At 38.9% G+C, this 26,782-nt stretch overlaps 1 protein-coding gene across 1 annotated transcript; it reads right to left on the bottom strand.

Moving 5' to 3' along the window:
- Positions 1 to 1,645: 1,645 nt before the first annotated feature.
- On the bottom strand, positions 1,646 to 25,934 carry LOC140202006 (filensin). Its single transcript, XM_072266875.1, has 7 exons — positions 25,579 to 25,934; positions 20,973 to 21,033; positions 16,752 to 16,847; positions 12,885 to 12,965; positions 8,240 to 8,460; positions 5,530 to 5,597; positions 1,646 to 2,538 (listed from the first exon to the last, which is right to left on the bottom strand). The coding sequence occupies exons 1-7, from the start codon at positions 25,932 to 25,934 to the stop codon at positions 1,646 to 1,648; spliced, it is 1,776 nt and encodes a 591-aa protein (XP_072122976.1).
- Between the last annotated feature and the right edge of the window lie 848 nt (positions 25,935 to 26,782).

Here is a 26,782-nt window from a genome sequence, read left to right as displayed (position 1 = left end):
GAAATAGCTAATATGTTATGCCCAATATGAGAGAAAGGAAGACTGACGTTTATATAATGTTTCTCATGGTCTCAGGAAGCTACAGATATTTCACAGTCAGTTAAGTACATATATTTGAAATGTGGATAGGTTTGTAATATCAAATGACACAATATTTAATGAACTATATTAGAAGTGGCATTTAACAGAAAATGACGGAAACCACAGCAAGAAATGCTCAACTGTTTAGCTAGCATCTGTGAAAGGATGCTATTGATGTTGTCTATTAAGTGCCTCCTGTAGTTTGTTTTTTATTTCCTCTTTCCAGTATCTGCAGCTTTTTTTGCTTTTATATTAATGTTGGTATAAATGCAGGACTACTGAAGTTCCGACCTTTTTAAAGTTGTGAAATAAGATTTAATGAATCTTGTAAATTCACCAGGAATTTTCCCATGACAGCTACTGGATTGTGAAAACAATCCAAACTATTCACTTATTTCTTCAAGGAAACTAGCTATTCTTTCCAGTCTTGCATTTACAGAGTAGCTTATGCCACTAAAACAGTATTAAACCAGTGCAATTCTTTTCAAAGTGTAATTGCAGCATTAATGCAAGAAAAACAGAGTCCTATTTGCAAAGCAGAATCATGCAAGTACCAATGTCATGATGAACACATAATTTGATTTTGCAATGTTAAGTATTGGATTAACATTTGTCAATGCACAAAATAGAGCCTTGCATCTTCAAAGTCCACACATCAAAGTGGAACACATTCATGGAACATAAACATGTTACTCTTAATAATTTATTGACAGCAGTTCTGTCAGTGTGGCAGTTCCTTAGTACTGCAGAGAAAGTATCAGTCTATACACACAATAAACTGGCCAGTGTGAAAAATTTTAAAAACATATAATTTTAGGTTTGCATAATTTTTGTTGTAATGTATTAGTATACAACCTTAATTTGATGCTACTTAACTAAAATAACCAGTTCACTTGATTTGCAATAAGGCACAAAACCATCAATTGTGCCACTAATTAAAATTAATAGAACTGAAAAATTGGAAGAGTGGAGCAAATGATCAACTATATAAGAGCTCTGACACCAATAGATCAGAAATATAAAAGTAATGCAAATAACTTCATCAAAACAAGTAAGCCTCAACCGGTTTGATTTATTATGTTTTGTTTTACAGAACACATTGATCACTGGCAGAAATTCATTGATAATTTCATTCAGGATATTTAAAACACATAAACCAATTAAACTTTCTAAAATGTTTCTATCATTACACTGCACACTTGACCAATTACATTAAGCCCTTTAATTGTTCTTAAGTATTCCTAGAAAAGTTCTGTTAATATAAATCCGTATTTATCTTATTAAAGTGAACTTGAATTCCTTAAGGAACTAAATGTGAATTACAACATGAAACAAGATTCTATATTGTCTCTATATTTCTTAATGTTTTCTAAGAAAAAATATCAAAAATCAGTCATTTTCATCAATAGCACACAAAAGTTGTTAATTGCTAATCTACCTTTTGGTGCTAGTACCAACTTAATTTTTAAGAACAATTTAAAGTTTGTTGTTATAAAATTACAGTTTTTAGCTTCGATCTGCAAATTACAATTTATAAAAACATACTTATTTTAATACAAATAATTTAAAGTTTCTTTGCTTTCCTATCCTGATTTGTCTTTTCTACTGTGGTTTCAACAATTGTGGAGGTTTCTTCATAACCTTGCAGTTTATTGTCTGTAAATGTCTCAACTGCTTCAATCACTTCTATTTTTTCATAGTATTTATACTTCGGCTCCTTTTGTTGCTTCTTATCTGATGGCAGTGGCTGTGCTGGCATGGTAATCCTGGTTTGTTCCGCACCATCTTTCTGTTCTTTGTGACTGCTATTAAATTTAGATCCCAAATCTTCAGGGGCACTCAGATCAGGGTGTGGCTCAGATGGTCCACTGATAGGTGCTGGCTTATTATCTGAGGGTTCTGGCATTGGTTGTGGTGAAATTGGGGGTGGTGCTGGTGGTGAAAGTGGTTGTTTTTTGGGCTCTCTGTTAGCATCTGATATTTCATCATCTTGCTTTTTATCTTCATGCTTATCTTCATCTTTCTCAGTAGTGGACTCAAATCCATTTTCTCCATCACCATCTCCATTGTCTCTTAATGGTGTAGGTGGACCTGGTTTGGGATGAACGTCCATGTCACCTAGATGGTGATCATCATCAAAAGTTACGGTAACTTGACTTCTCGCAGGAACTGAGGCACAGAAGAATGGATCCGTATAACTGGCTTCACCTGTAACCAACACACGGTGCCCTTTGGCATAAAACTCTGCTGCAGGAACTTCTGGTTTCTTGTACTTTTTCATTTTCTCTCTCACTATGTTACACAATGCATCATAAGCCCTACTTATCTGTGCTCCATCTGGTACATCATCCAGGGCTACATCCCAGACTCCCTCCTTATCCTCCTTATCTTCCACATTTCCAGTTTGGACAAAGGTTTCTGAATACTCTTCCAGCACCTTTTCCTCTTCACTGGCACCTGAGACAGGATATCTTTGCTTTTAAATTATTTCCTTGAAAATGGCATTTGACTTGTGACATGTGACACAACTAAAGGCACATACATAAAGATAATATATTATTGTCCTTATAAACTGAATATTTTACTAATTATTGAATAGCTTTAATGAATCATTTTTAAAATCAAATAAGGGTAGAACAAAATCAAGTTACGAATAAATCTATACTTCTTTATCTAACAAGAACATCACAGCTTATATTGTACTCTGTATAAAACTTACTGAAACATTAACAGGAAGACAAGCTATCAATCAGGAGAAAGCTAGGCCATTAATGACAAAGTTATGAGCATTCTATAGAGCATCTTAAAAGAAGAAGAAAAAGGTTGAGGGTGAGGAGTTCCATAGCCAGAGGTATTGTTCAATCAAGTCAAGTTAAAGGTGAACAAAAATGAAGGAATGAGGGCACTAGAGTTGCAGAATACAGAGAATTTTTAAACTACTTATCTGAAAGTCTGCAGTCTCTGGGGTAGTGGATGAACAGGACTTTGTACGTGTTACTATATAGGCAGCCGGGATTAGAGTGAGATCAAGTGAGTGGAGTGTAAACAAGGTGACAAATTTGAATTCATTAGAATAATCAAGTTTAGAGAGGAAAAAAAGTCACAGGTGACAGTTTTAGATATTGACGATCTAGAAATAGGTGGCCCATGCATTAATTTCAAAACCAGTCAATGTCATACTGCCAGTGAAAGAAGTTTAAAAGAAAACATGATATAAAATTACTATAAATAATACCAAAGTATCAAATCTAGCTTTTACAGATACAGGTGACCTCTACGGTATGGAGGGTTTGTATTATTAGAAAACTATTCATATCACGGTTTTCCACAATGGAAGCCTGATTTCCCATTGAATCCACGTTATGAGTGGAGATGTTTTCTTAAAGGATGATTGTCACCACAACATAATATTAGTACTGAGGCTGTTGATTCATGGTAGGGTGTTGTTGGGGTGGGGTGGGGTGGGGAAGGATATTGGTACAACTTAAGAGACTGCCTTGTCAGTTTCCACAGCAAATCTCTTATGTGGCCAGTAGCTGTGTTGAAACACACAAGCGGCTGCAGATGCTGTAGTAAGGTGCACAGCTCTCCAACATCAAAACTTTGAAAAATTCCTTTGCGTGGTCCTTTAGGCTTTACAATTTGGACCTGAACAACCCGACCCTGTTCCAGACATCTTGAGGGTAAGTAATATGAAAAATGTTTGAGAAAAATACTGTTAGACAACAAAATGAACTTATTTTACAAAAAAAAGCACATTCTCTGTGCGTGCATCAAGAAACACAATATGGAAGAGATAAAAAAGACAAAATTTGTTGGTTCTTTTGTATTTTGTGTTTATATATTTAATTTTTAGTAATAGTTTTATTATATTTTTATCAGATAAACTCCAGAAGAGTAAATATCATTACACATTTTGGATTTTTGGTTAGTAATTTGTGAATTCTCGGAAGAAGATAATGTCGGAGATACTCAGCAGTTGGGCAGTTCCTGTGAAGAGAGAAACAGAACTAAAGTTTGAGGCCTATGACAAGTCATGAGCCTGAAGTTATGTTACTCTCTCCATTGATCTCACCTGACCTGCTGGGTATTTCTCGTATCTTCTGGTTTTATTTCAGTTTCCCAGTACCTTATTTTCAATTAGGTGGTTCATAAGTGACCAAATGTTTTTAAGCACTTTCTACCGTTATTTGTCATGTTGCTATCCCACCTAAACCTGAACACTAACCTCTCTCAAGTTCAGCTATCATTGTCCCCTAACACTCTGGCAGTCTCATTTTTTGTGCTATATTCAGAGAAGTAGCTAACAGACAATATTTGACTCCAAGCACCCAAAGAAGACATTAAGTAAAACCTCGGTCAAATAGCCAAGTATCACAAAAAGGAGGAGGTGGAGGGAAAGAAACTTGAAGACAGGGAGTGCATTCCAATATTTGAGACATGGCTGAAGACTGCACTGGGAGGACTTGGAAATTATGAGATGAAGTTTCAATTTTTTTCCCAAAGGCATGGGGGGGGGGGCGCAGTCAGGAAACAAAAGGACATTATAACAGCTGGAGAGGACATGATCATAGGGGTGGGGGTTTAGTTTCAAAATTTAGATCTGTAAAGACAAGGGCACTGGTTGAATAGGAATAGGTGTGAATTTAGATCCAGGTATACATAGAGAATCAGTTCTGAAGGAGAGGCCGATGACAATTCCCTCCTCCCACTATCACTGCCTCTCACTTGCTATAAAAGAGAGCAGTCGTCAACATGGTAAAGATAATTCACTTACATTTAAACCTATAACAGTACAGAATGCAAAGAACTCCATGAGCTCCTAATGTCAGGCCGAGCCGTGAGACATTTGGGACCCTGTAGTGAGAATGACTGCAGAATGACAAAATGACTTGCACTGCTGTATAAATGGCTGTCCTTGAGATGGGGTTAGGACCTTTAGGACCTCTGTTTCCACATCTACACCTAGTCATGATGCCAATACAGTGAAGAGAAAATTTCAAATATCTGAGGCGCAAAGGGACTTGGGAGTCCTCGTGCAGGATTCCCTAAAGGGTAAGTTTCAGGCTGAGTCAGTGGTGAGAAAGGCAAATGTAATCTTAGCATTCATTTTGAGAGGACTAGAATATAAAAGCAAGGATGTAATGTTGAGGCCTTACAAGGCATGGGTGAGGCCTCACTTGCAGAACTGTGAACAGTTTTGGGCCCCTTATCTAAGAAAGGATGTGCTGGCATTGGAGAGGGTTCAAAGGAGATTCCCAAAAATGATTCTGGGATTGAAAGGCTTATCATATAAAGGACATTTGATGGCTCTGGACTGTACTCACTAGAATCTAGAAGAACGAAGGGGGATCTCATTGAAACCTATTGAATGTTGAAAGGCCTTGACAGATTATTACAGAGATGTAGAGACAATGGTGGCATCTTCCTTACTAATTTTAGTCTTACCTTTGCCCTCTGGAAAATCTTGTCCAAACTTGTATTGAGAACTTGTGAAAGGGCTTGTGGATTCTGATCTGAAAAATGAAAAGCATCTATTTTGTAGTTGGAAAATGGCTGATACTCCAGAAACACAACTGAGTAGCACCTCAATCTACATAATACAATCAGGTTCCAGCTTGGCTTAAGTAGGAAGTGTGGGAACTGGATTATGGGGCTCAAACTGACGTGTTTATCATGTAATTTTAAGGATCCAATCAAATTCTACTTCATTATTTGCCTAACCAGTGCCTCTACCAGAGTGTTCATATATTCTGCTACATGAACACAAGTAGGATCTTACTCCAAGGTTGCTTCTTTAGTCCTCTGTCTCGAACCCCCATAATGAAACAGGAATTCAATGGGGTGCTGCTGACAATGGCTACTAAGGACTCAACAGTAAGTATCAAAGTTTATAGTGTGTATAGCTCAAACTGCATTCATTGATACAAAAAACAAAACTGGACAGAACCCCAAACTGCATATTATGTGTAGGTTCTACCTGACTGGCAGGAAACTGGGCATAGATTAAGAAGCACAATAGGCAAACAAAAAACTCACGACAATGAAAAACAATGTTCCTGGAAATGTTCAAATTGCAGAGGTTCTGTGTATATTGTAGATCCACATAATAAAGAATGCATGGTACTTTCCATCAGTATTCAGGTGGTGATTATTATCTGTCATGTTATTATAGCAGTCTCTTGTCTCAATTGACAAAAGGATAAATTATTGCATAATTAGAATACCCAGCAGATAATTGTTTAAATTGTGCTCAGCTAGGATCAACATGTTTATGTGAAAACAGAAATGAACGTTTTATGATCCACAATTTCCTATAATCCTCAAGTACACCTACATATAATATTGTACAAGCCATCGGCTCATGATGTTGTGTCAAGTTTGATCCCAACTGTGAAGACCAAGTCATTAGCTGTATTCAAAGTTGATAGTTTCTTGATTAGTAAGGGTGTCAAAGGTTATGGGGTGAAGGCGGGAGAATGCGGTTCAGGGAGTTTATAAATCAACCATGATTGAATGGTGGAGCAGATCTGATGCGATGTATAGCCTAATTATGCTCCTATGTCATGGTCTTAACTGTCTGCTTCCCCCATATAATCCACTCCAGGTACCTACCAGGCTCTACAGAGTGAAACCTGCCCCTCACATCATTTTTAAACTTCTTCCCCAACCTTAGAATCATGTCCTCTGGTGTTTGACATTTCTGCATCAGGGAAAATATTCTGACTGTCTACTCTATCTATACCTCTCATAATTTTAACAACTTCTATCAGGTCTTCCCTCAGGCACTCTAAGAAGAGCAACCCAAGTTTATCCAACCTTTCCTTATTGCTCATACCTTCTAATCCAGACAGCATCCTGGTAAACCTCTACTCTCCATATCCTTCCTTTATTGGGGTGACCAAAACTGCATGCAATACTCCAAGTGAAATGTGATTAAGGTTTTACACATATACAGTATGACTTTCTTATTCTTACATTCAATGCCTCTACCAATGAAGGAAAGCATGCCATATGCCTCCTTTACCACCTTATTTACTTGTGTAGTCACTTTCTGTGAACAACGGTCCTGGACCTCAAGATCCCTCAGTACCTCAACGTTATTAAGGAGCCTTCCATCAACTGTATACTTTCTCCTTTCATTTCACCTCCTAAAGTGCAACATCTTACATTTGCCCAGATTAAACTCCATCTTCCATTTCTCTGCCCATATCTGTAATTGATCTATACCTTACTGTATTCTTTGATAGTCCTTAATGCTATCCATAGCTTCACCAATCTCAGTGTCATCTGGATACTTGCTAATCCTCACAACTACATTTTCATCCAAGTCATTGATATATAATACACACAACTGAGTTCACAGCACTGATCCATGTGAAACACCACTGGTCACAGACATCCAGCCAGAATAACAACCTTCCACCCCTATCCTCTTCTTCTTCTATGAACAAGCCAGTTTGGAATCCAAACTTGCAATTCACGCTGGATCCCATACATCTTTATCTTCTGGATCAACCCACCATGGAGTCACTGTAGGTAATGTCCGCTGCCTTTGTCACCCCCTCAAAAAACTTGATCAAATTTGTAAAGCATGTTCTGCCCTGAAGAAAGTTCCCAAGCTGAATCATGCTTTTCCAAATTCACCTAAATCCTATCCCTCTGTATCCTCTCCAATAGCTTTCCTGCCACTGATGTGAGACTCACTGGCCTATAATTACCTGGATTATTCTTACTTCATGTCTTGAACAAAGGTGCAACATTTACTACTTTCCTGCCCTGTGCATTTCTTTCTATATTCTAGAATATATAGTAGGCAGTCAGGCTCTGGGGACTAATCCACCTTAATGCTTTTCAAAAGATCCAACACTACCTCCCCTTAATCTCATAATGTCGCATTACTGTATATTAGTAAGCTCCACTCTACCTTCATTATACTCCAAAACCTTCTCTTTGGTAAATTACAGAAAAAAGTGAGGTAAAAAATTGCTTCATATTGGGGAAAGAGCAGGGAGCGGGAATAATTAGACTGGTCTTTGACAAGGCTATAATGAAAAAAGTTTTCACTTTTCTAGCTTAATCTCTCTGTGACTCTATAACTTCAACATACTATTTAGTGAGCATTCAAAGCAAGAACCATAATAATCCAATAACCTACTGGTAATCTTCGTCAGCAATAAACTGTTTGTAGCGTTCCAGCTCATTTTCCAACGATTGTTGATACATAACAACTTGTCGACACTCATTGGCGCACATTTCCAAACTTGTCTCAGCTTCTTCTGTCTTCTTCCTCAGATCTTCAATTTGCTCATTGTATGACTGCATCTGATCCAAATAATGCCCCTCCATGCTCCTGGTTCCCTGCTCTTGCATTGCACCCTTTAAAAACAATGACATGTAAATAATCATTTTTGTTATACCATAATCCATTATTTAATCAGTGTTTGTTATTGGGGCAGGTGATAACTGTTATACCAATTGTCTTCAACTCAATGGTATCACTCTCACCCTGATCAGAAGATCCTAAAAGTTATGAATAGCCCTGTAGAAACTTGTTTCGATCTGTAACATGGGACTCAACTTCATAAAGTCTCATACTAGAGATTCAAACACATTTCTATTGAGCCTTTCATGACCTGAGGTCATCCCAATGCACTTCATCATCACGAGGGTACTTTTGAGGAGCTGCTGCTTCTGTAATGCAGCCATCCAATATAGTCTTTTTCAGAAGTCATGGTATTTAGTGTAGATCCAAGGCCCTAAATGAATTCTCAGATAGACACAAAAGTTTCAGTAGCACTTTTCAATGAAATTCTTTTGGTCCCCAGTCAATACTTATCCCTTTATGAAAGTGATTATTTTGTCATTATCCAATTGCCTCAAAATACTTTCTTCCATGAGTCATCTATTGCACTTTCTCCAGCTCATCACTGAGGATCTTTCAAAAAGGCATTTAATTGAATGTAAGTGCTTTGGAAAACCCCCAAGGCCATGAAAAGCATGGCACAGATCTATATTTCTACCTGAAATAATAATAACATGATTCACAACACTGCATAATATGCCCTTTGAGAAAAATCTGGACTGTGTTGTTGTCATTTCACAAAATCAGCTCTTTCTCACCTTTCTTAAGGGTAAAAAGTACAAGATGTTGACATAACAACAGAAATATAGAGGAAATTACAGGGAACCATAAAGGCACATAATAAAGCATTACCAAACATTGACATACATCTGATCAATTCATAATAATGATCCTAAGCTATTCCTTTTCATAAATATACTCTGTTAATTCATTATCAGGTATAAATGTGAATGAAATATATTTTCTGGTATAGTAGTAACAGGGAGTGCAAAGGGTACACAAGACGCAAGTTGCTGATCTTTCTTAATAGACAAAATTACCAGGTTCCTCAAGGCCTCAGGATGAAAAAGTTTGAGACTGCCTCTTGCTCCCTTTACCTCTATGAATGTATTCAGTCATGTAGAAGGTGAGGCTCCCTGCTCAACCCATTGCAAGAGTCATAGAGCACTACAGCAAATAAACATGTCCTTTGACCCATCCAGTCCATGCCAAACTGTTATTAAGCCTAGTTCCATTCACTCACTCCTAGGCCATAGCCCTTCATACCTGTCTTGTCCAAGTACTTACTCAAACTTCCCTTAAACGCTGAAATCAAACCAGCATCCACTACTCGCCTGGCAGCTCATTGCACACTCACGCCACTCCCTAAATGAAGAAGATCCCCCTCAGGTTCCCCTTAAAAATTTCACCTTTCACCCTTATTCTATGACCACTAGTTCAAGTCACACCCGACCTCAGTGGAAAAAGCCTGCTTGCATTAACTCTGTCTAATCCCCTCATAATTTTGTATACCACCATCAAACTCCCATCATTCTCCAATGCTCAAGGGAATGGAGTCCTAGTGTACTCAGCCTTTCCCTAAATTCAGGTCCTCTAGTCCTGACAATATCCTTGTAAATTTTATCCACACTCTTGCAATCTTACTGATATCTTTCCTGTAGGTTGGTGAGCAGAACTACACACAGTACTACAAATTAGGCCTCGCTAACATCTTATACAACTTCAACATAACATCCCAAATCCTGTACTCAGTACATTAATTTATTAAGGCCAATGTGCCAGAAGCTCTCTTAATGACCCTACCTACCCATGACTTTCAAGCAGTTATAGATCTGTGCACCCAGATGCCTCTGTTCCACTGCCCCCTTCAGTGCCCTTCTGTTTACTGTATAAGCCCTGGTTTGTCCTCCCAAAGTGCAAAACCTCATTCTTGTCTGCATTCAATTCCATTAGGCATTTTCACAGCTGGTCCAGATCACGCTGCAAGCATTGATAGGCTTCCTAGCAGTCCACTACACCCCCGATCTTCGTGCCATCTGCAAATTTGCTGATCCAATTTACCACATTATCATCCAGAATGTTGGTAGAGATAACAAACACCAACAGACTCAGCACAGATGCCTGTGACAGAACAGTAATCACAGATCCTCAGTCAGAGAGGCAACCATATATTACTACTCTCTGTCTTCTGCCACAAAGCCAATGTCAATTCCAATTTAATGCACACAAAATGCTGGAGGAATTCAGCAAGGCAGGCAGCATCTGTGGAAAAGAGCGAAACAGTCGACATTTTGGGCCTTCATCAGGATGACTCTAATTTTTGAAGCTCATCCTAAATGCCAAATAACTGAACCTATCTGACCAGCCTCCCTGTGAAATTTTGTCAAAAACCTTCCTAAAGTTCATGTAGACAACATCTACTGCCTTTACTTCATCAACTTTCCTGGTAACCTCCTCAAAAAACTCTGCAGTGTAAGATTGGTTAGTGCCGATTACTAATAAGTGCTGTAGCATCTGCTCCTAGGAGTTCCGGCAGCCATGCGATTGCCTCAGTCTATGGGATGCGCCAATATATGTTCTTTTGAGAGCAATGGCAATGTCTCTATATATGTCTACACAGGCAGGGACACATTAAAGGCAGATTCAGAAATATGATAGAAGACCTTTCTTTAAAAATATGACATAGTGTTAGGATCTGAAATGGGGTCTTGGAAATGCTGCTAGAGGCAGATTCAATAATTATTTTAATAAATGGAATTGGCTAAGGACATGAAGGGGAAATAAATTTGGGCTTATAAAGGATGGACAAAAAATACTGGGCTTGCCGGCAATACCTGCACTCTGAATAAATGAATTTTAAAAAACAGTGTGTTGTATTGCTCTTCAACGAACTGGTGCTAATATAATGGGCCAAATTGTCTCATGTGCTAAATCATCCAATGATGCTATACATAGATAGAATGCCTGAGAAGATAATCATCTTGTTAGTTCTTTAAAAATATGAAGGAACTGAATAAAATATGTTGCGTCAGTAAGATTCATATTGACAATTTCATATACACTCATTTCCAATTAATCTCTTTTATGCTTTTCACAAGGCATGTTGCTATCATTCGACATATGGGACAGAGTTTAAATAACATGGGTTAAAACTGTATTAGAACTGACCTTTCCATGGTTATAAAATGAAATCCAAATGTCATTAATGGTAGAAATTGCACTTAATCTTTATGAATGAGAGAAGAACAATATTAAAGAGGTATTTTTCCTTCTTGTAATAAAATAAATTGGAATGGATGCCCTGACCAAACTAATATGTGTTGAAGCTACTATATTCTGACAGACTGCCAAAAGATATTAACCAGTTATGCTGAATATACACAATCACTGCATATAGTCTGCAAGTTAACAGAGTAGAGGTTGATGCAGTTTGACATTGTATTTTTAAGAAGTGCCAATATGGTTGAGTTAATCTTTCAAGACCTATAAAAATTTTAAACACAAATATCAGAATTAATGGATATAGTGTCAAGTTACTTACTCATTTACTGGATGATACACATCCACACTGGGTGAAGTAACCAGGGAAGAATTACAAAAAAGAATTTAAACAGGAATACGTGTACAGTCTTTGGGAATAATGCACACGTCCAAAGCTTCATAGCACCATCTAGTGCATGGTCTGAAAATACAACCTTGTTGTGCAGTAACAAGAATTTGTGGTTATGATGAACCTTTAATGCGGTTAAAATCTCCAAAGGTGAAAGAGAAATTGTTGATTGATACTTCATCATAGTGCTAATGGTTGCTGAAAATGCTCCCATGAGGCATTTTGAGATGTTTTTTGCACTTATGCAAACTGTTTTTCTTCAATATCTGACCCAATGGCAAGTCCATTCAAATTTTAAGAAACTTTGTTGCTCCGCACAGATACTGCTGCTGCCCAGGATGGGACCCGGCTGGGTCTGAACTCAGGACCATCTGCCTTGAAGTCCAGTGCTAATGCCACTACGTCACCAGCCGGACCTTTAAGAAACTACACCTCATTAAATAGCTTATTGGCATTAAACCTAATGAAACTGTATAATTGCAGAGTTCCTTTACTCTAATTCCCAGATAGATTATATTTTGACTAACTCAGGTTTGCTGGACCTATTTTACACACTAACTTAATTTTATCCTGGCCCTGTTACTCACAGGATCAACTTCTGTAAACAAAAAGCATTAACAGATGTGCTCAGCAAGACAGGCAACATCTGTGGAGAGGGAAAAATAATTAGATTTTATAGTTCTTCCACTGCAGCTATGCACATGGTGGAGATCCCAGATCTGGCCTAAGACAATAAGGTTGACAACTGTGCTGCTCGGTTATTACTTATTCAGGACAGATACTGTTAAAAAAGGGCATTCATTTCCATTGCCTTGAAATGCTGCATACCTCAGAGGCTGGTGAATCATAACTTGTGGGGTGGTGGACTTGCTTCAGGACATTCATGTAGCTCTGAATCTCAGCTAGGTTCTGTAGAGAAGGACAGCAGAGGAAGACATCAGAAAATTAAGCAGGCTTAGCCTGAAATAGACATAGCCCTGAAATTTTATTCCCAAAATCAGATTAGATAGTTTAAAAGGAGAGCAAGAGAATTCCTGTGGAATTTCAGTGTCCTGTTGTTTCCCAAAACAAAAAAAAAGATATTTAATTATACAAAAGCTATAGAAATTAGAACAAACTTAAATACCTTCCTAATTTTCTGCATGTTTCAATTATCATTTTTATTCATCATCAAAGCCAAAGTCAAAGTAAAATTTGTTATCAAAGTATTATATGTTACCATATATTACATTCAGATTGACCATTTCCATTCCATTCTGTCTTCTGCATGGAAATAATCAGGACAAGGACAGGAGATGTGGCTGAATTAGTTGGGGCTGATGATTATACCAGGAACATGCCTGCTCTCATTCTATCCATTGTGTTTCTATCCATTGTGTTTCTATATTTCATTAAGTGTCTGTTCCCTTTTACTCATTTAATCTGCTACTTTCCATTGAAGCTATTCACATTAACCAGCTCCAGTGGCAGGTGAATTTAGCATTGCAGTTACACTCTGAATGCATTTCTCTTGATTTCATGACTAAATTTGGCTTTATTACCAATCTCCCTCCCTGTGCTGTGTTTCTCTCTTAAACCCAAGGTCCCCTTCAAAGTCGAGTTTGAAATTGTCTTGAAGACATCCTGAAAATTGGCATCAGTTTTACTATTTTTCTTAGCTCATAATGAGGAGGTGTTTGTTAATGGTGAATCTTTGCTGCCCTGCTGGCATTGAACTACGGACTGGTGTTCTCAGCATCTAAGATGGAGTTTATTAAAAACATAATGAGCTAAGCACTTTGATTTAGGAGCGTGAGTTGTAGAATGTGCTGACCTCAATTCCTGAAGTCATGTACCATTCTGCTACCAATGCCTTACTTTGCAATGTGTCCAGGCCCCTCATCAATCCCTGGGCTCACAACCTGCTTTGGTGCTTAAATAAACATTGCTTTTATTTTGAAATTCTCGCTATTGGCTTTAAATGAACGAAGGATCTCACCCCATCGGTTCTCTGCAACCTCCTCCACTAGTGTAAATTGTTATGATCTCTATCTTCTTTCATTTCTGGCTTTTTCTGCCTCCCTCGTGGTCAATTGTGCTACTGGCTGTCAAAACCAAACATCTGGAATATCTATCTACATATCTCTTTTCCCTTCCCCAAGGTGATTCTTAAAATCTCCCTGTGTAACAAAACATTTTATCATTTATCCTGATATCTCCTTGCATGGCTCAATGTCAAATTTACTCCTGTGAAGTGGTTTGGAATGTTTCACATGAATTGAGCTACCACCAAAATATATTATTGTTTTTGTTGAACCAATGCTGGCTTTCTGCTGACAGTAATATCAGTAAAACATGTGGCAGAGATCCCAGGTCTGGCCTAGAACATTAAGGTTGACAACTCTGCTGCAATTGTAAGCAGCATTTATTCCATCATTTAGACACAGATTCTGTTAAAATTCGTCAGCAGTTTTGCTGAGCATTTCTCTTCCTTACAAAAGTAGCACAATGAATAGAGCTGCTGCCTCACAGATCCAGACATCCATGTTTAATCATGACCTCCTATGCTGTACTAGTTAGAATCTGTGCCTTTGCTTAGTGGCTGTTTGGGTTTTCCACTGTGCTGCTCTTTCCTTCAATATCCCACATTTATCTGCTTGGGAGGATAGTTGGTGCCTGTTAATTACCTCTTGAGTAGGCGGCGGGTGAGAAAATCAGGGGACATTACTGGCAATATGGAGAAAATAAGCTACAGTAAAATAAGGCTAGATCTGCGAGTCAGTATAAACTGTATGGGCTGAATGGCCTCTTTAAATGTCATATGACTCTTGAGGATATGCTTCCCCAGTGATATTACTTTTTTATCTGTGGCAATTTTATTGAGGTTGAGAATGAAAAATATGACACATAAATTAAACAGCCACAAGGAAATATCAGGAAAATAACAACTTCCCCTTGGAACAGAGAACATGAAGATCTGATGTAATCTGAATTTCAAGATGATGAATGGTTTCGATGGGGCAGATATAGTCATACAAGTCAGAAACAGGTAAAACGATCAGGTGAGTGGATCAATTACTAGAGGTCATAAATCCAACCCCCTTGGTAAGTGATATGGAAGGAAGTGGAGAAGAATTTTAATTGGTTGGAAGGTTGGCATGTCGTTGTTGAAAAGGTGATTGAAGTCGATTCCATAAATAGACTAAAAAAAGTAGTTGGATAGATATTTTTGGGAGGGAGAGTGTTTGGGAGAATGAACAAGAAGCAGAGGCAGTAGGTGTTAATTGGACAGGAAGAGGAGGTACAGACACAATATGCTGGTTGGCCTCATTCTGTCATTTTTCATGATTCTGGATTCTATATTGTTTTAACATATTGCATCAACAGCAGTGCTTCAGAAACCTGCTGCCTACATAGAGAAATTCTGCTTACTGGTGAAAAGTACATTTCAAAAACACTCATAGCAAGTTTTTTTCTCTCATACATCTTTCAAAAACAAACCCTAAATTCAGAATCATTTGGGCTCAAAGGGAAACACAGAAAAATGAGATTATTCAATATTCTTACAGAGATTTTGATCTAGGTAACCATGGAATTGCAGATGAGGGGATTACAGAAGGAAGTCTTTTAGTGCATCAAATCTGTGTCAATTCCACTGAAGAGCAAACCAGCCAAACCACTTCCCCATTCTTAGCCTGTATCTTGATATATTTTATCCTCCTTTAAATATATGTCAACTACACTTCTGACTTGTATCCACCATCATATCAGGCAGAGTATACTAGTTCTTAACTGTTTAAAAATAGTTTTCTTTAAGTTTTCACTGGTTGTTTTGTCTCTCACCTTAAATCTGTGCTCTTTTATTATTGACTTTTTTGCTATTGATATCAGTTTCTTTTCATTTCCCTGAATTCTTTCTGTTATTAAAGATCTGCCCTTAGCCCTCTCTACTTTAAGGAAAGTACATCCAGTACTCCACGTTATCATGTTAATTATCTTTTATTCCCTTATCATGTTCTATAAGGACAACTGGAATCTTTCTGCAAACAAGAGAAAGTCTGCAGATGCTGGAAATTCGAACCACACACACAAAATGCTGGGGGAGCTCAGCAGGCCGGGCAGCATCCATGGAAAAAAGTACAGTTGATGTTTCGGGCCGAGTCTTTTCAGCAGGAAGACATAGCTGCTGCCAGGCCTGCTGAGTTCCTCCAGCATTTTGTGTCCAATCTTCCTGCAAAGCTTTGCCTTCTTTCAAAAAGTACTCTGCCAGAATTGGACAGTCCAGCTAAATGCATTAAATTCTAAATAGTACCATATGCATATTATATTCTGTTTTCAAAATTAATTTGCCCTTGTGGAAAAGAGTACAATGTGTAGTTGTTTCTACATAACACAGATAGCATTTTGACCAAGAACAGCTTTTTATACTAGACCTTGGATCATAAATGAGAAGTTCCCATAGTTTCGTAATTCCTTTGTTAACATATTCAACAACATTATTCCTAGTTCCCTTAAGTTTTATTTTTAAGTTGAAAATTAGATTATATTTTTCTCCTCATTTTGCTCACCAAGATATTTCATCTAATGCTTCTCCATGTTGAATCTCATCTGCCTTTAATCAGAGTTAATACAATAAGCTGTTTTGATTATTGAGTATTTTGTTTACCAATACTGAGAGAAAATGTTAATTTCTAGAAGAATGATGCTTGAACATACCTTCATGTTTCTTTCTTTAGTAGAGTCAATATCTTCCTTCAGGAACTGAGTACGGACCTGGAGTTCCAGATTCTTTAGTAAAGCTTCATTTGTATCCTATGGAGAAGGCACACTTTCATGACATTTGTACAGGTTTGAAGGTTTGTGGTGATAATCACTGACCAACTAAAGCTTTTCAACCTATATAACATGATTAGACTATCTAGATGCAGGGGGGAGGGGTGTTTCTGATGGCTGGGAAGGTCAGAACTAGAAGATATTACCTCAGTTTATGTTACATTGAACTAGAAGTTCTTCACTGAGTGGGTGGTAAACCTAGAAAATTTGCTCTTTGACAGAAAGCAGTGGAGGCCAAGTCATTGCTTATACTCAAGAAGGAGGGAAATATGTTTCTTAATGTTGATCAAGGAACATAGAGAGAAAGAAGGAACTGAGTACTGAGATGAATGATCAGCTGTAGTCAGTGGAGCAATTCTAAAGGGCAGAATTGCTTACTCATGCTCCTATTTTGTATACTCTGTAATGCCTCAGTCTGTGCTATGTTCAGATTTCTTCATAACCACACAGGGCAGGGCATTGTGATCAAAGTAGATGCTTACTCTGCTAGTAGTCTTTTCCAGACTTCTAATGAACAAACCAATTATGGAGAGACAATAATCGGGGGACTATCTAAATACATTCAGTGGTCACTTTATTAGGTACACCTGTACAGCTGCTCGTTAATGCAGATATCACATCAGCCAATCATGTGGCAGCAATGCAATGCATAAAAGCATGCAGACATGGTCAAGAGTTTCAGTTGTCATTCAAGCCTATCAACAGAATGGAGAAGAAATGTGATCTAAGTGACTTTGACCACGGAATGATTGTTGGTGCCAGATGGGGTGGTTTGAGTATCTCAGAAATTGCTGATCTCCTGGGATTTTTGTGCACAGCAGTCTCCAATGTTTACAGAGAATGGTGTGAGAAACAGAAAGAAAAGCATCCAGTGAGTAGCAGTTCTGTGGGTGAAAATGCCTTGTTAATGAAAGTGGTCAGAGGAGAATGGCCAGAATGGTTCAAGCTGACAGGTAGGCAACTGTAATTTCAATAACTACACATTGCAACAGTGGTGTGCAGAAAAGCATCTCTGAACACATGTCGAACCTTGAGGTGAACGGGCTATAGCAGTAAAAGACCACAAACGTACACATAGAGTATGTCTCTTAATGTCTCTCAAAGACTATGAGGAGGAAGAAGTAGCTGGTTCCTGAGGTGAACGAGCAATGAAAGTCAGTTGAGCAGCTCTGAAGTGCAGTATAACTTACTCCTGCTCCAATTCTCTGTGTCTTCATTTTGACTATGTAATGCTTCAGGCTGTATTATGTATAAGAGAAAATCTGCAGATGTGGAAATCCAAGCCACACACACAAAATGGTGGAGAAACTCAAAGGCCAGGTCTACTGAGTTCCTCCAGCATTTTGTGTGCGAGTCTGTATTAGGTTCTCATTTCCTTTTAACCACACAGAGCATCATGATCAACATATTTTCTGACTCTGTTACTGTATTAGTCTTTTCCAGACCTCTAGAGGACAAGCCAATTATGAGGAGATGATGTACAGGTGGAAAAGGACTGTCTAAACATAAAAACCTGGCTTTTCAGAAGTAAAGCACTTCTGTATGCAAAGACTGTCTAATGTTTAGAATTCTCTTCTGTGACTGAAAATTGATGCTGGGTCAATTGCTGATTTTAAATCAGAGACTAATAGACTTTTGTTAGAAAATCGTTAAGGGACATGCAGCACACACGGGGGTATTAGGTTAGGTCACAGAGCTGTCATGATCTCATCAATGGTCAAGGGACTGAATCAACTGCTCCCATTCTTTTTTTTTGCTGTGTTCTCTCAAATCACAGGTGCTGCATTAGTAGTGCCGTAACTAGCCACTTTAGGGATTACTTTAATATGGATCCTGATTTGCTTACATGTCAGTCTGCTCCAGGTCATAATATCCTGTCTTAGTCTTGTTCTCAGGCAAATAATACTGGCTTGCTTCAGCTTCACTTTTCGTTGGAGCTTATAACATGAACTAGCATTAAACAGAATGTAGTTCTCTTTCGCTGAAAGACTTAACATAGAACATAGAATTTAGAAATCTACAGCACATTACAGGCCCTTCAGCCCACAATGTTGTGCCGACCATGTAACCTACTCTAGAAACTGCCTCAAATTTCCCTACCACATTGTCCTCTATTTTTCTAAGCTCCATGTACCTGTCCAAGACTCTCTTTAAAGACCCTATGTATCCGCCTCTACCACCTTCACCGGCAATGCATTTCACACACCCACCACTCTCTGTGTGAAAAACTTACCTCTGACATTTCCCCCGTACCTACTTCCAAGCACCGTAAAACAATGTCCCCTCATGTTAGCCGTTTCAGCCCTGGGAAAAAGCCTCAGACTATCCACATGATCAATGCCTCTTGTCATCTTATACACCTCTATCAGGTCACCTCTCATCCTCTATTGCTCCAAGGAGAAAAGGCCAAGTTCATTCAACCTATTCTCATAAGGCATGCTCTCCAATCTAGGCAACATCCTTGTAAATCTCCTCTGCAGTCTCCCTACAGTATCCACAATATAGCATCCACTTAAGTGCAGTAATAATTCAAATAATTGTAAGAGAGTGAAGTTACAGGAAAGGTAACAAGAAGCGTAAGGTAGCTACTCAAACAAATGCTGGAGGAACTCCGAAGGTCAGGCAGCATGTATGCAGGGACCTAAACAGTTGACGTTTTGGGCCAGGACCCTTCGTCAGGGTTTTCTTTAGTTCTCTCCACTAGTGTAGCCTGACTTGCTGAGTTCCTCCAGCATTTTGTTCATGTGTGTTGATCAAGATGTCCAGCCCAGGCAAAATCTCTTGCAATATTAGTTAATCAAACAGTCGGTTGTCATTGATTGAATTGATAAATAGAAGAGAATGTGCAGTGCAGGTGCAGAGCCAGAATATCATGGATATTGAAAACTGAAGGCAGGGAAAGCTGGAAATGTTCAGCAAATTAGGCAGCGTCTGTGGATAAAGAAACAGGATTAATACTGCAGATTGATGACTGTACAGCAATTCTGTTAATTTTTTTTCTGTATCTGTACTAAGCATTTCCAACACTTTCTGCTTAATTAGAGACGGAGGCTTTGTTTTACATGTTATCCACTTCTGGTACAGCATTACTCCACTACTGCACATCAGCCTTGCTTTTGTGCTCAAGTATGTGGAGTGAGTCTTGAGCCCATAGTGGTCTGATTGAGAGGCAGACGTGACTCAAAGAGCATTGATATTTTTCCTTGCTAATGGCCCAGTATTAAACCACAGAAGATGTTCAGTCATAAAGGAATCAATCAACCCCATATTAACTTCAATTGTACATCCTTGGCATTCAGTTGCAAAGACTGGTTAACTCACTTCACTCCAGGTTTCTTGTAAATCAGTAATCTTGTCTGGCAAAAAAAGGGGTATTGAAGGAAAACAAACACACGTTGAGATACTGATGAGCGATTTTCTCAATGAATGGCTAAACTGTCTCAAAGGTCACATGACCATAAGATGTAGCGGCAAAAGAAGACCATTTAGCAATGAGGCAGCTCAGACATTTAATCATGGCTGATTATTTTCTCCACTCAACTCACCTACCTCTCCTCATAATCCTTAATCCCCGTACCAATCAAAAACTTATCAATCTTTGCCTTAAATACACCCAATGGCACGCACACCCACAGCCTCTGGTTGTAATGAATTCCTCAGATTCACTGCACTCTGGTTGAAGAAATTCCTCTTCGCCTCAGCTCTAAAACCCTTTATTCTGAGGCAGTGCCTTTGGATCTCAGTCTCTTCTACCAATGGAAACATCCATTAAGGCCTCCTCTCCTCCTTGAATGTACATTCTACTCTTTGAATGGTAGCAAGCACTTTCAGTTATCTGACTGAAAACATTTTGTATCACTTGTCATCAAATTTTGTATACTCCATTTTTAGTTGTACAAAACTTTTGATTAATTCACTTAAGATAGAATATAGCACAAAGATTTTGGGCTGTTCTCTTATATGATGCTGTTGGTGTCAGTATCGATTCCTGGTCAACTAATGTATCAACTTCTTCCAGAGCAATCAGTCACCAGCTATATCCCAAAGCTCCTACAAAGATAGTTGTACTGAATTTCAGTGAATAGTAAAAGTGAAGGAGTTCACCTTAATTAGGTTTACAACACCATCCTGCAGCTTTTCATGATGTTCACATTCAGTCCTGTATCTGAAAGGACAAACAAATATTTGAAATACAGAAAATGTACAATGCACTCATGTTACCACTGTTATTAATAAGGCAGTCTTTATATACAAAACATAATCAGGAAAACCAGAGTAACTTAAGAATGTTCCATTTCACCTCTGTGTACAAAATCTGTTACTGTAATAAGTAGTTCATAATTCTCTTAAATTACCTCCTGTAGCAAGGGAATATTTTAAAGACCATTTTTGAGTTTGGTTTCATGCAAGAACAGAAAAGATTGTACAACAAACATATTGAAAATGGCAAATTAGGCTGAATAATAGAAGTGCAAACAGGAAAAAAGGTTGAACAGACTCAGTATTGCGCTGCAAAACAGGAGTAGAGCTCGTAGCCCTGAAATCCTTCCCAACATTCAATAAGACTGTGGTAGATCTTTCACCTATTTTTATATCTCCATCCAAAGTTCACTCGCAATGGTTAGTAAAAATTTCATATTTCAAAGAAATATTTGAACATCTTGTATCATTTACAGAAATATTCCTAACTTTTGCCACATTTTATGTATGGAAGGATTTCCTTATTTGTCTTGAAAGACGTGACTGTAATTTATAAGCTGTGTTCCATTCTCAAACCATCAAGAATGATCTCCTCTATCCTCATACCATAAAGGATCAACTTATCCACAGCCCTCCAAGTTCCAGAGAGTGCAAGTGCCATTCAAGAAGGAGCTCTGAAAACTCACAGTTCCCTCACACAATCAGAATGCAGCACAAATTTCTATTAAAGCTACTTAACCATGAATCCATTCTCTCTTTTAATTTCATTGATTAAATGCCAGTTAACAGCTTTATTACCTTAATCAGCAGAATTGAGAGCGACAAACTGTCCTACAGGGAGACAAAGTTAGTCTTTAAACCATAGATTGTGACTGATAACTTGGATTTATTTCAATAGTGATTATAACCATCCCACTGTGTCTGATCCCTGCCATTAATGACAGCAGAAATATACTTCAAACTCCTGAATGTTGCCTCTTTCTGTCAAATCCCAGTGGAATAAAAGCATTCTGTAAACCTAGATAACTTTTGTTTTATTTCTCTTTTGTGCACATGAATGTCTACCCTCTGGTGTCAGTGTAAGGCTCATGGCCATAATAAGAACAGGAAATTTTTTGAACTACCTAGCTGTATTCATTGTGGAGAGAAAGAAAAAGAGCAAAGTTAATGTTTCAAGTCAATTGCCTTTTATCAGTACTCAGAAATTTAGAAAATAGGCATTTTTATGCTGTGGGGAATGGAGAGTATTCAAGGTAGAGAGAACAAAGGGCATCTCCATGATAAGGTGAACAAGGGTCGCTAAATAACGAAGAAGATAGTGATGTCAGCTGACAGAGGAAGATGAATAAAAATAGAAAAGAGAAAGTGAAAAGATGGTTTCAAATATAGGATATTTTAAATATAGTACAGAACATCCTGAGAGATATATTCCCTGTACCCTGCCCAGAAGACACACAGGTAAAACACATAAGTACCCTCTTTCTCTTCTTGCTGGAACAGGTCATGTTTCAGCACCTCACCATTTGTTGATGTTCTTCCTGCACTCATTGGCTTAGTTATTATTTGCACCGTGACGTGGTATTGGCTGAGAGGGTTATAAACTCAGCCTGCTCCATCTGCACTAGCCTCCCCACCATTGAGGACACCTTCAAAAGGTGATGCCTTGAAAAGACAGCAACCAGCATTAAGGGCCCCCACAACCCAGTGCATGCCCTCTTCTCCTTTCTACTATCAGAAAGGAGGTACTGAAGACACATAGTCCGTATTTTAGGAACAACTTCATCCCCTCCACTATCTGATCTCCGAACAGACAATGAACCCATGAGGACTACCTCAATATTTTTGCTCTCCTTTTGCACTATATAAACACACACATTATTCTGGAAAAGTCTTAGGCATATAAATCTATCTAGGGTGCCTAAAGATTTAGCACAAAACTGTATTTGTCAATGTGGAGCATTGAAAGAGTTTGTAAATCTGGAGGGAGCAAAGGATGCTGGGAATGGTGAAGGGGGAGGGCTGTAGGAGGTGTATGGGACAGGTGGCAGAGAAGGAGTGCCAGGGTGGAGGTGGCAGACGTACCCAGTTCTGAGACACAGACAAGGTCATTTGACTCCAAACAATTGGTTGATTATTTCTTACAAAATGCCTCTCTTATGCTTCCCACTCCTACCCCTCCTGCCCCTCTCCCTTCCCACTTTCAGTCCACAATAAAGACCCATATCAGAATCAGTTTAATCATCACTCACTTATGTCATGAAATCTGTGTTTTTTTGCTGCAGCAGTATGGTGCAACACATAAAATTTATTACAGTACTGTGCAAAAGTCTTGGGCACCCTAGCTATATATGTGCCGAGGTCTTTTGCACAATACTGTAAATATACAGACATCCCACCTCTCCCGGAAGTTCCGGGAGTCTCCCGCATATGAATAGTGGCTCCCTGATGCCCGCAAATTATGTACAATATCATAGAAATCAATTTTTTTGAGAGCGAGTAAGCACGAGAGCACGCGAGAGCGCGAGAGAGAAAGCAAGCGAGAGCAGGAGAGAGAAAGCGAGTGAGAGCGCGAAAGAGCGCACAAGCGACCACGAGAGAGAGAGACCGAGAGTGCGCCATGGCAGAGTGTTCCAAACGAAAAGAAAAAATAAAACGTACGTCACCCCAGACTACACTAAAGTGTACCCCTGCCTAATAGGGGTCAAAAATAATAACAGTGCTGCTCGCTGCGCTGTTTGCAACAGTGACTTTTCTATTGCCCATGGTGGGTTAAGACTGTAAAAGACATGTTGAGGTGAGTTTAATGGGTGTCATTCATTCATTAGCATAGCTAACGTTATTTAAACTAGCTGGCTGGCTGCTAAGGAGCTACTCTATTGCAGACATCCCACCTCTCCCGGAAGTCTTCCGCAAATTGATGATGCTACCTCCCTGAAATCAGTTTTTGCAGGGTGGGATGTCTGAATATATAGTATATAGTTTATATAATAATTGATAGTATACTTTATGTATTGTACTGTGTTGGGCAAAACAACAAATTTCACAACGTGTCAGTGACTATAATTCTGATTCTGAAAGTACTAGTTTATAGGGGCAGAGTTAGGGCTATGGAGATCTGGGATCTCAATGAGTGGTGGACTGATAATGTCCCTCATTATCTAAACACAGTTAAATAATGCACATCATGAGGGAGAAACAAAGAAATAATCGAAGAAGGTGAATGAAAATCAAAATGATCATAGGAAATAAATAAAGTTAAAGAAACATTGAATCTGGGGAGGAAAAAACCATTTGTTGATTTAAGCTGCCATCATTAGTTAGACTAATATAATGAACCTCCTTTTGCATACTGCAGATTTTTCCTGAATTTAGATCCCTGTGATATAATTTTCACCAAGAAATAGATGAAGCATAGTCTAATCCCATCTGAAGGTGAAATGTTAAATCTGGCCTCTTAGCTGAACCTAAAATATTCCCAAGGCAGTACTTGAGAAAGATGAAGGCAATTTTCCTTGGTAAATTGAGCAATATTATTCTTTCAATGAACATCAGTTAATAATGCAACAATCATTTGACTGTTACCATGTTGCTGTTTATTTCAAAGTTTGGCTGCCATGTTTTCCCTGTTATAATAGTATCTACTCTTCAAAATTAGGAATTGACTATAAAACACCCTGACATGAGGAAATCTGCAGAAGCTGGAATTTCAAGCAACACACACAAAAAATGCTGGTGAACGCAGCAGGCCAGGTAGCATCTATGGGAAGAGGTACAGTTGATGTTTCAGGCCGAAACCCTTCGTCAGGACTAATTGAAAGAAGTTAGTCCTGACGAAGGGTCTCTGCCCGAAACGTCAACTGTACCTCTTCCTATAGATGCTGCCTGGCCTGCTGCATTCATAAAACACCCTGGATGAGTTAGAAAGATTTCTACTTTCCCTTTCCTCATGCTTTAGTATCAGACTTTCCCATTTTACTCTGGGTCTGTCCAATGCACGTTTCTTCAATTTTAAAATAACTTTATTTACAACAGTTAAAATAAAACATTTTTCTTGTCTAAAATAGATTCCAGTCCCTGCAGTGCCCATTGATCCCTGAATTCCTTCCATACACTAGTCGATACTACTTATTCCGTCTCTGGGGTATCCTGTCAAGACATTAACCTTGGAAGAGGGGCAGGCAGTTGGTCTGGGTGGATGGCTCACTGCTTGGACTTTGGCAGGCTCAGGAGCAAAGTGATGACAGGTGTCCCAGCCAATTCACCCTCCACTGCACTGGGCATCTATGGATTGATGAGGCTGATTTACAAGAGGAACAACCTTTCAAATGCTCAGCATGGGCTACAACCTCACACATTCCAAATAAGCATGATGTGGTCTCATCCAGACCACAGACATACTGAACATCTATATCCTAAACAGAATACAAAAAGAAGGGTTTCTTTTCACAACATTCCCTTCAGTACGGTGTTATGAAAGAATGCAGGGCAAAGTAAAGCAACAGATTCTTACTTGGTGCGATAGTCATCCAAAGCCCGCTGTGCGTCCTTCAGCTCCTGTTCTAGATGGTTAAGCTCATTGTGCAGGTCCCAGATTCTCTGCTGGTTCTGCTGAATTTGTTCAGTAAATACATCCTCGAGACCCGCAAGCTCTCTGACCTGCCGCAGACTTTCCAGTTGCTTCCCAAGTGAAGTGCTACTTTGGTTAAAGGTTCGGGTTCGATTGACGTATCTGCTAAAGCGGATATTGAACTCTTCTAAGCTTTGCAAACCTGGCTTTGCAAAATCTGTCCCACTCCACATACTGAATGGGTCTGATTTTTCCTCTTTTGCCTTCTCCACATCATGTAGATCACATGCTCCAGACATACTGAGGTGCGAGGAAATGTCCACCTTCTCCACACCTGTTTGTAGGATGCTTTGTATCAGAGTAGATGCGCTCTACAGCCTCTTCGCAAGAGGAGTGCATCAACAGTATTTGAAGGGCCAGCGCACTCCAACCAGAATAAATACTTTTCAAAGCAATGCAGATTTCCAGGCAATATGTGTATAGCTGTCATTGTTTTTTCTTCCAGCAGTTTTGAAATGCATTGTCCATAAATTAATCATGGATGGACAGAGCATTTCACTGCTCACAAGGTTTAATCACGTGCCTCCACAAAAAGCTTTTATTGAAAATCCCCATTGACACACGTCGTCAGCTCTTGTGGTTAAAATTTGCAAGCCAAACTAAATTATTTGTTTGTGGGAGAAGTGAGTGACACAATACATTGTTCAGCACTTTAGAGACAGGATTTAGTAAACACTGAATGTTGTGGATCATTGAAGCATATTCAAAGCAGAGGATTGATGGATAAGAAAGAAACATTAAAGTTACATGGTGTGTAGAACCATAATGTCAAGGGAAGTTGATGGGAGACCTTGGGGCAAAAGTAACAATAAGCACCTCCTTGACCCCCACTTCCTAGAAGGACTTAATCACATTCTCCCAGTTTCTCTGACTCCATTGTTATCTGTTCTTCCTTAATTGACCTGCCATGTGGACTTCAGGCAAGCCAGGAGTCACACTCACATCATCTACATCAACAGAACTGTAGTGGAGCGTGTATCACGCTTCAAATTTCTTGGTGTCCACATTTCCGAGGATCTCACTTGGTCCCTGAACTCCTCCATCCTGATCAAAAAGGTGCAACAGTGCCTTTATTTCCTGCGGAGCA

Source organism: Mobula birostris, chromosome 8, assembly GCF_030028105.1.
Source record: "Mobula birostris isolate sMobBir1 chromosome 8, sMobBir1.hap1, whole genome shotgun sequence".
Taxonomy (NCBI): domain Eukaryota; kingdom Metazoa; phylum Chordata; class Chondrichthyes; order Myliobatiformes; family Myliobatidae; genus Mobula; species Mobula birostris.
This window is presented reverse-complemented; position numbering and strand designations above follow the sequence as displayed.